Source organism: Pelodiscus sinensis, chromosome 1 (genome assembly GCF_049634645.1).
Source record: "Pelodiscus sinensis isolate JC-2024 chromosome 1, ASM4963464v1, whole genome shotgun sequence".
Taxonomy (NCBI): domain Eukaryota; kingdom Metazoa; phylum Chordata; order Testudines; family Trionychidae; genus Pelodiscus; species Pelodiscus sinensis.
The window spans coordinates 4,071,880-4,082,661 of NC_134711.1; the positions used below are offsets into that span (position 1 = coordinate 4,071,880).

The 10,782-nt window shown below is 44.0% G+C and overlaps 1 protein-coding gene across 1 annotated transcript in view; it reads left to right on the forward strand.

Annotated features, from left to right (window-relative positions):
* Positions 1 to 9,816, forward strand: part of UBE2H (ubiquitin conjugating enzyme E2 H) — a 74,519-nt gene extending 64,703 nt beyond the window's left edge. Inside the window, exon 7 of the mRNA XM_075925365.1 lies at positions 5,566 to 9,816. Coding sequence (XP_075781480.1) covers positions 5,566 to 5,690 — 125 coding nt within the window. The 3' untranslated portion in view covers positions 5,691 to 9,816. The remainder of the gene's footprint in view (positions 1 to 5,565) is intronic.
* The last annotated feature ends 966 nt before the right edge of the window (positions 9,817 to 10,782 follow it).

Here is a 10,782-nt window from a genome sequence, read left to right on the forward strand (position 1 = left end):
ATGGTGTGTTCCTGTCCACTAATAACCCTTCTATTTTACAATGATAATTGAGAGTCACTGATGGGTGTTGGACTGCGAGGCCCTCTCGCTTTCCCAGGCGTCCTGCCTGAGCAGGCTTGCTGAGGGAGGGGCCCAGTCCAGAAAGGAATGCTGAATGCCCCGAGGTCAGACCCAGGAAGGTTGAAGCTGTGTGAGCTTCTTGCCCTAGCTAAAGGGTGCTCAGGGAGATGAGGAGCTGCCCCAGAGTCCCGGCTGGCTTCCTACAGTATCTCCCTACCGACTCCGTGACACTGCTGTCTCTACTTGCTTTCCTCATATTATTCCCTTCCCCCCCCCCCACACACACACACACAAAGAGAGCAGGCGTGGTAGTTGCGTGGCTGTGAATAGGAAGAGGGGTCCATGAGAAAAGCTGAGATGTAGTGCATGATCTGAAACTTCTGAAGAAGAGAGAGGCTGGGGCCTGGTAGCTGGGGTGTGCTGAAAGGTTTAACCAGGCAAACCTCTCACATGTTTTATTGGAATTTCAGTTGATAGCAAGAGACAAACCAAAACCAGCACCCAAGAAGCTAAATAATTCTTTAGTAGCACAGGACCAGGGCAGTTCCCTACATCATGCTCTTCCCTTCATTCTATTTCCAGAAGGGTACAGTCTGCATGTTTTCCTGCTGCGAACAGTCAGTGCCCACGTTCTTTACTTCTTAGGAGTGTTTACATATCGGTCATTAGCGGGCAGTTTGCTGATGTTTGTGTCATGAGAACTTGCACAACCTCTCACAGGTGAATAATGCAAATTAAACCATTAGAGAGAAGCTGCTTGTCATTAGAAATCGACATGTGCCTCCATCTGAGTTCAAAAGCCCTTTTAGCTATTTGGCTCAAATACTTTAAATACAGAGGGTCCCTTTAGTTCAACAGCCCTTCAGACTCTGTTCTTGTAGCAAGTATGAAAGCTTCTAGTGGCCTAATTCCATAGCCTCGATTCCAGAGGCCACAGCTTCTTGCAACTTAGCCAGCTGGTGCTTATATAGACAAGCAACTATTTGAAGATTCTGATGGACTGTGCTAGAAATAAGCACCTGTAGAGATTTGGAGCCAGTGGGAAGAAAGATGTTACCAAAGATTTAAAATCACCTTAATGTTCTTTATTGAAATGAAAGGTACAAGTCCATTATCAGTGTCACTTCCGAAACAAAACTTGCTTTTCAAATGCAAGTTGCTGTGATTGTGTGTAGCCTCTAGCACTGCAAATGACCTTCCACCATGTCATGAGCAGATGTGTCTCTTGGCATGACACGAAACGCAGGATTGCCCATTAGGAATGATTTGGGCCGTGGAAGGGAAAATGTTTGTGCAAGATTTATCCTCCCTCCTTTCTTCCATATGAAACTGAGCTAAGGAAAAGAGCAGCACTTTCAAGTCCTTTAGGCTGGGATTTCCTGGTGTGAGTTGGAATTCATTAACATCTCTTGTGGTGGGAGCTAGACATCAGTAAGCATAAAGGAATGGTTGCTGCTTCCTTGAAGTCCCTTCCAAAATAACCCTGTTTTGGGCTGAGAAGTGTCATCTTGCCTTCGCACATGTCCAGCTTGTGAAAGGCACCAAATTAGCAAGTGAAATCCTCTAACCACAGAGCAGGTTCAGCATAAGAAATACCTCCCTTGCTCATGTACCTCAATCCCAAACTGGAGGGATGGACTGGACCAGGATAACTCAGTTTACACATCCTGGATTGCGAACAGGCTGAAATTCAGTCCAGGTGAGGCGCATGGGCATGCCTACACTGCAAAGAAAACCCCACAGCACCAGTTCTCCTGAGTGTCAGGAGTACAATTAGCTGTTGGGGGGAGGGGGATGCAAGCTATGACTTTGCACCCCCCCCCCCCTTGCTGCTCACCTCTTCAGTATTTCTGCTTAACTAACGTTAATTGTTTTATTCCATCTTCTCAGTGTATTAAAGAGCAATTCAATAAGTTTGCATAGTTTCAGTTGCACCTAATATTTCACAAAGGTGAAAATAACTTAAGTTTCTTATAAGTACTGTTGTTTTGCACCCTGCGGGGGGTGCTCGGGGTTTGGAGTTGGGGGGTGCGGTATGACAGTACCTGTATGAAATTTAAAAACAGCAGAATTCTGGCTACACACGAATGCAGCCCAACCTCTCCCCTCCCCCCCAAAAGGGCATGGGGGAATCTAGGGTCTGGCCAGCCCTGGACTGAGGGGGGTAGGGGTGTGCACATCGCTAGCCAGCCCCTTTCACCTGCCTGGCTGCCTGCTTCTTAGCAAGGCAGCCTGCAGGAGAGCCCTGGGAACCCATGTGGGAGCAGCTGCAACCAAGCGCCCCAGCCTGCTGGCTTGTCTGGATTGGGCCCCCTGTCGCTGTTAGCCTGCATGTGCTGCGTGTCTTGCATGCCCCCTGCCTGCTCCCCTGCCAAGCATGACTCAGCTGACTCAGGCTTGCGGGGCTTTGGCTGTGGAGCTAAAAATAGCAGTGTAAACAGTTGTGCTCAGGCAGGATCCTGAGTTCCAGCACCCTGCCCTCTTGCTAAGCTTCAGACCCTGGGTGCCAGGCCAAGTGAAAATATCTACACGGCTATTTTAGCCCTACTGCCTGAGCCCCGTATCAACTGACCCTGGCTGTGAGACTCAGCACCCCGGGTTTTTCTTTGCTGTGAAGAGGTACCCAAAGATACTAGGTTTGAGGAATGATCTGGTTTTATTTTCCTCCCCCCACACATGCCCATTTTTCAAGAGGTTTGCAAATTCGGGACATTGGCTGCTCTTGGAATGGCAAGGAGAGCCAGCCAAGGGCCTGTTCCCTACACATGTGCAGTAAGGTGATTGTGAACCTCAGCTCCCGACATGGTCTCAATCGAGCTCCAAAACTGGATGACTCATGAGGCTGCACTAGAAAACTGCACACGCCACAGCGGGCATCAAGGGCATTCGCCCTCCAGAATCCTACTGAACCAGTTTTGTGACCTGTGCTGACTCCTTCATTGCTGTTAGTTGAAATTCATGTGTTGGTATTGGTAGTGAGAGTCCTGCAGGGCATGGGTCTTGGTTTGGAGACCTCATCTCTTTCTAGGAACCACTGCAGTAGCAAGGATTGGCTTGGGTGCTTAACACTTCCAAGAATTAAATGTCTGGGAATTCCCCAGAAGAACCCTCTGGAGTTTTTCTGCTACTGTGACTCTTTGGTCTGCTACTAAAGCATAGTGTTAGGCCTATCTATTGTGTGTGGGGGGGGGGGTTCTTTGTAGTTTTATTTTTGGGAACACTTGTTTGCATTTGGTTAAGAGCAGTAAATCCGTTACTTCTGCTTTCTCTCCTCCTTCACCCTCTCTCTCTTCTCTGGAAGCCAGGCCGGTACCATTCGTCTCAATTCCATAAAGTAGTATTCTCAAAGGTCACTAACGTAGGTCATTTCTTGACAGGATCTCGTTCTCCTTTCCCATGAGCACTGCACACGCTGCCTTGTCCTCCCATTCACAATGGCATAGCAGCACAGTGGTGCAGAAGAATGGCCGTACTGGGTCAGATCAAAGGTCATACTAGCCCAGGGGCAGGCAATTTTTTGCCAGGGGCCACTTCAGAAATTTTTGAGGTGGCCCCGGACTGCTCCAGAAGGGGCCGGGCCTCAAGAAAAAGGGGTGGGGCCTGCTTCCCCACCCACAGACCATGATTGGATTGGGGGTGGGGGAACATGTGAAGTCTTTGCCCCCTCCCCAGAGGTTTCCCCTAGGCGCCCATGCCCCTGGGTGGGAAGAGACTTTGCACTCTCTCCCTTGTGCCCCCAGGCCAGTCAGTGCTCGGGGGCGGGGGAATGCGTGAAGTCTCCTCCCACCCTGTGAGGAGCGCGTGGCACTTCTAAGCTCTGTGCATACCTGGCAGGGCGGGGGCAGGGTGGAAGAAACTTTGCGCACTTCCCTGCCCTCCAGGCCAATCAAGGCTTGGGGGCAGGGGGAGCTCGCAAAGTTTTCCCTGCCCTGCCAGGAGCACGAGGCATTTAGAAGTGCCGTGCGCTCCTGGCAGGGCGGAGGAAACTTTGTGAGCTTCCCTCTGCCCCCAAGCTCTAATTGGCCTAGGGGCGGGGGAGCAGCAGGGTCTCTGCGGGCTGGATCTGGCCCACCGAGGCCTTTTTGCCCACCCCGGTCTAGCCCAGTGTCCTGTCTTCTGACAGTGGCCAATGCCAGGTGCCCCATGGGGAGTGAACAGAACAGGGAATCAAGTGATGCCTTTCCTGCCCCTGACACACAGAGGCTAGGGACACCATTCCTACCCATTCTGGCTAATAAGTATTGATGGACCTAACCTCCATGAATTTAGTTCTTTTTTGAACCCCGTTAAAGTCCTGGCCTTCACTACATCCCCTGGCAAGGAGTTCCACAGGTTGACTGTGCTGCATGAAGAAAAACTTCCTTTAATTTGTTTTAAATCTACCACCTGTTTTCATTTGGTGACTCCTAGTTCTTATATTATGGGAACAAGTAAATAACTTTATCTTACTCACTTTCTCCATACCTGTCATGATTTTATAGACCATATTCCCTTTAGTCTCCTCTATCATATTCCCCTTTAGTCTCCTCTTTTCAAAGCTGAAAAGTCCCAGTCTTTTTAATCTCTCTTCATATGGCAGCCTTCTAAACCCCTACGCATTTTGTTGACCTTTTCTGAACCTTTTCCAATACCAATATATCTCTTTTGAGATGAGACGACCACATCTGTACGCAGTATTCAAGATGTGGGCCTACCATCGATTTATATAAAGGCAATAAGATCATCTTTGTCTTATTCTAGGTCCCTTTTTAAGTGATTCTTAACATACTAGCAACAATGACTAATATATAAAATAAAAATGAAGTATTCAAGCTGCTATATTACACATCAGCAAGACAGGCCAGTGCAGTAACCCTCTGCCTTCCTGTCCTCAGATGGAGTACAGCCCTTGCTGTGTGTCTCAGGTTTGTCTCCTTTTCCAGGAGACCCAGGATCACTTCTGCTGTGACGGTGAATTTCTGTAGCCTTACCCATTGTACCCCATTCAGCTATTATCTCCGGCTTCACAACAGTGATTTATTTTTGACTGACCTCTAGTTGGATTTTCTCCTTTGCTCACTTTCCTGTGGGAAGGGCTTCCCTTTCTTCTGCAAATGGGTTCTAAACAGGGAACTTCCAAACTGGTCTGTGTGCAGAAGTAGAAATGGCACTGGCTGTTTCTAACGCCACGTCCAGCGTTCAGTACCCTAACAGTGCGTGTGTGGTATCAGCATGTATCTCTCAGCACTTCATCCATCGTCAAGGGTTTCATACCTCCCTTTGATCGTCCATTGCGGGCCATTATCAGACAAAATGCCAGAGAGGGACTGGCCATTGGTCTAAATCACTATGGTAATCCAGATGTTAATTTAAATAGTCCTTTATTTTATTGCCCATATATGGCACTACCCTACAAGCTGTTGCATTAATGTAATATTCAGCTATGCTCACTACCAACCCATATTTATAAGTGGCTTTGAGAGCTGAATGTATGCTAATGATACCCTTTTCTTTCCTCACGTACAGAATACATTCAGAAATATGCAACAGAAGAAGCACTAAAAGAACAGGAAGAAGGTACCGGGGACAGCTCATCAGAGAGCTCCATGTCTGACTTCTCGGAAGATGAGGCCCAGGATATGGAATTGTAGTAGAAGAAGCAACCTGCTTTTCAGAGAGACTATTATTTCCTAACCATGAGAAGCAGACTATAATATTCATATTTAAACAAAGCAATTTTTTTTATTACTAAACAAGGTTTTTATGAATAATAGCATTGATATATCTATATCGCCCTTTAGATCTTGATTTCTTGGTCATTTCTCAAACCCAAGGTGTATAGCATATTCCCACATTCCATTTTGGTAGCAATATGCAGCCTGAATGCATGCATTCATAATTCCATTTGGCCAAGTCAAGTCAACTTGTGTGCTACTGAACTGTCAACTCAACCAGCTGCTCTGATAGGCAGGGGCTGAAAGGTTTCCTTTTGATCAGTGGTTCCACAGATACTACTTTGGATGATAAGATGGAACGGCACTTTCTCAAAGTAAAAAAATCTAGGGGATAATGTCAACCGTGTTTAGATCAGACAGTGAAATAAAAGGTGCTCCTTCCAATCAAACGCGCCATCCTGTTTTGTGGAGTTGCATTTAAAAAGTGCACGGAGTTATTCAGAGCATCGAAGCTTAAAAAATGACTTGGATTTTAAGTACACTTTTATATTGGACTCCTGCTCGCCCTCTGAACTATAGGGACCTACAACCACTCATCTCCTTTTGGGATTTTTGAAACCCTTCATCTGGACTTAACTCATTTTCTTGGTCTGGATTATGAGCTGTTCCCTTTTTTGGGGGGAAAAACCCACAATGCTATACGAAGAGTGCTTTAATTTACCTGGAGCACATACAAAGGCAAATTGTCATAGATTTGAAACTGCTACCCTGTAATAGCTTCAAGCTTTCCTTCTTGCTTGAAGTATGGTCAAACACCTTGTAAACAATCTCTCTGTCTCCTAAAAGAAGGTTCTCTGACCAGATGGACTAGCCTTGCTGAGAGCTTCAGACCCATGAAGATTGGTCCATTGGCCATAGTCCATGAATCCACTGGCACATCCTCCCTCTCATTTTTGTTTCTTTTTTCCCTTCTGCAGCAGCTTGGTAGCCATCTGCTTGTGTGTACAACAGACCAAACTAAAGTTTAACCAAGAAAGTCATCTAGGCATATTTGAGGTCAATTAAAAAAAACCACAAACTCGGGAAACAAGCAAATAATTTCAAGGATTCTGAATGAGAAATTTAATTTCTTCTGGTGTATTTCAACATGCTACTTTTCTTAATCATTATTTAATGGTAAGAGAACCTAATACAGTAAATGCCTACCTGGGTTGCCATAGATACTTGAATTTGGATAATTGTACATTTGGAATCCTAACAATAATGGATTTTAAATCTGAATGTTACCAACTATATTCTTAGGGATTTCTGAGGGGTTTGGATAGTCACATACTTTAATACTTTTTGGTGAAGACTTCAGGACAGTGCATGGGAATTCAGCCCATGCTGAGTGATTCTTGAACAGAGTATTTTGAATGTCAGACTGGACTGAGTAAACATTTCTCATGGTCCCACAAATGTGTTTCTTTTGGGAATGCCACCAAGTTTTGAGTTGACGGGGTTGAAAGATACAATCCTTTTTTAATCCATAAAGCACAATCAGTTTCTTTTTTCTTTTGGAAAAAGCTATATGAAGTACAATTTTGCTTTAGCATGATTATTTTCCTTAATAAAAATAACATACAAAGGGATTTACTTATTTTATGTTAATTATGGGCATGAAGCAAAAGGTTTTTCTCCTTTTAAAAAAAAAAAAAAGCAGTAATGTAGGACTGTGGTTAGTTACTGTGCTGAAGTTCTCTATCTAGCATTTGTGGCTTGTTGGAAGGGTAGTATTAACTATTTAACATGTAATGGTGTACTTTAACTCTTATCTAGCACGCGGTTTTCTCATTACTTTGGGGTGGGGGCAGAACTTTGCTGGCACTGTTTAACTTGCTTACCTGCTGAACTGGCAGTTTGCTTGTGCTATAACCTTTAACTGTAGGTGCTATTTAGAGGTAGTCTTAAGTGCTGGGTGGTGATATCAGTTTAAAAACAACAAAACAATAAACATTTGTATTTTTTTCAATATTGTATAAAAATAGTGTTCTAATTACCTCTAATTTTTCCCCAGGTAATTGTATTGCTCTTCCCCCAGTCTAGTCAATGACCAGGTTTAACACTTTCATGCATTTCCCTCATTTGAAGAAGCCAATTTTCTGATAAAGAGGTGTCGTGTCCTAAGTTTCCAAAAGACTTGCAATTAGAGCTGCAAATCTAAGGTAGACTCCTGGAACAGTAAGCACACGTTTTACTGCATTGGTATCTAGGTGTGAAGATGCTTCTCTTAGTTCCCTGCTTCCTCCGCATGTGACTTCATGCATGCAGGCAGCAGCATCAAGGTATTTGTGTGTATAGATCTGGAGCATCTTCACAAGATATTTCGTTGATATTAGTGGAACTTAATACATGACAGTTGTAGCATTGCCTGCAGCGTGTCAAAAAGATCATCTTGGTATATTTCGTGTTTGCTCATTCTCCCTGGTAGCAATGGCAGAAAAGGAAGCCTGCCATAAATTGTCCAATGCCTACAGTTTAAAGGAATATGGCCTAGTGTAAACCTCTCATAGGGAATAAATTCAAATGGATTTCCCTTCTTCCTAGTGGGGAACAGCTGCGTATTGCCTCGTTCTGCCCCTTCTCCCATCTTTCCCCTCCCTCCCCATGTCAGATAGGAACAGTCTGTAAATAAACTACACATCCTTAGTCTGGAAGAGAAACATGGAATCCTCCTAAAGCAGGATACCCAGATTTTTTTCAGTTCCAGTTTCTTTTGAAATGCTAATGCTCTTTTTCCAGAAGAATTACTGCCATTCTCTTCCCCATTCAAGTAGCTGAACCTTGAAGCGTCACCCAGGTGGAAATTAACATGCCTACTCCAACACGACCATGTTTGAGCCACTGTATGTAGATTTGTGCGGTCAATAAATCCCTGAACATGAAGGTTTGTGAGTAACATATTTTAGAAGTACGCGCTTCGACTTCACATTTGGCACCTTGTTTTGAAGCTTTGTGTCACTTACGCAAATTGAGAAATACCAAAGCTGCCCCACATCCACAGATGCGTCTCAAGAAGCTACACAAATCGCCAACTAGGTTAATCTTGAACTTCTTCAGATGTGTTTTCCCCTCTCCTTGAGGTTCCAGGTGTATTTTCTTGGTTCATTTGACTTGCATCATGACAATTATAGACTTCAAAAATCTAAAGCAGTGACATCTCAGTGTGAACAGAGTGGAATAATGCCTGGCAAACGAACTGGTAATGGGCAAAACATTGGTCAGAGGAAGAAATATTGAAATTAAATGCTATTATCTCTGAAGTACAGATTGGCCAATTAGGTTTATGGGAGCATTAAAGTACATAGTCACTTCCCATCCTACGTTTCCGAAAGAATTACCATTAGAGCTGCAAATGTAAGGTAGATTCCTGGAACAGTAAGCACACGTTTTACTGCATTGATTTCTAGGTGTGATGATGCTTCTCTTGGTTCAAATAGCCATGTTTGATCACCACCCCATATTACCTGTCTTCAGTGCACACAAACCAGGGAGAAGGAGTCCGTTTTTCCCCATGAGGGATGAGAAATGCTTAGAACCTGGGCTGCCGTTGGATTGCCCTGACTTTTTTTTTTCTCCCCCCCCCCCCTTCCCCCCAGCAAAATGAATCACAGGACATTCTGATATAAGTGGTAGCTTTCCCATGGGCAAGGCCCCCACATACTGCCCTCAGATCTATTCCACACCACACAGGGGGCATTGAGGAGATGGCAGGGCTGTTGGTTTGATTTTTTTTTTCTTTTGCTTCCTTTTGCTCATCTGAGTTTGGCTGGCACTTTAGCAGGAGCGTGTGCAGCATGAGAAATGGCCATTATTTTACTGACTGTATTTGTTACCTGTTGTGTGATACTTGAAGAGATAAAGGGTGTTTTCCCATCATTTGAGTCTAAGCTTTTTTCTTTCATTTTCTTTTCCCCCCCTTTTTTTCCTTGCATTGTGATGATGTAGTGGGCATGCCTGTCGCCATGACAAATGCCTCTTCTCTGAGAATATAACCTCTCAAATAGTTGTGTATAATGAAAGATCTGTAAACTTTTTTAAATAAAAGATGTATATACCTTGACGCTTGCCTGGTGCTTGATCTCAGTCAGGTCTCTCCCCTTGGCACATCTCCTGTGCCTCCTATCTTATAAACCACCAACGGTTTGTGATTCAACAGCGGTTGTTAACCAGGCCGCCTGAAATTCTGCCTTCAAAACCACTCCAGGCTTTTTCGAGAGGAGGCACTCTCGTATCCCATTGCATAGGCAAAGTAACTGCAGTGTTTGGTGTAACAACTTGGTTTTATAGAGAGAGAGAATGTGATAAGTCAGATGGTTTGTTGAAAACAGCTGTGCTATCCCCTTGTGATGGGTGCAGTAAAAGAACCTAATTAGACCATTATAGGTCTAATTAGACCAGTAAAGGGGTAGCCAAGTTAGTCTGTAACTGGAAAAACTTGAAAAACAACAACAAATAGTCTTGCTGCACTTTGAAGATTAACAAAACATATAGATCAGTGTTTCCCAGGGTTCTGCGGAGTGAAAATAAGGATTCCGCAAGAAAATTCCATTACAGTAACATTTTATCATTTAAAAAAATTAATATTTAAGTGATTTTTTTTAAATATGTGCAATTAAACTAAATGTTGATCTCATGACCTTGTTTAGCACTTGTTCATTACTATCTTTGCTTATTTGTGGTCTTATTTTTTCAGCTCCATATATAAGACTGTTATTGAGGGTGCCGCAAAATTATTTCGCGTTTAAAAGGGTTCCGTGGCCAAATAAAATTGGGAAACACTGATGTAGATGGTAGCATTAGCTTTCATGGGTTGTGCCCACAAAAGATCATGATGCCATCTACTATTCGGTTTTTAAGGTTTTTTTTTTCCAGTATAAATTGAGCCTACAACCAAAAGCAACCATTGGCAGATAGTGATAGAAATGTAGCCATGTTAGTCTGGTGTAGCTGAAACAAAAAACAGGATTATGTAGCACTTTAAAGACGAACAAGATGGTTCATTAGGTGATGAGCTTTCGTGGGCCAG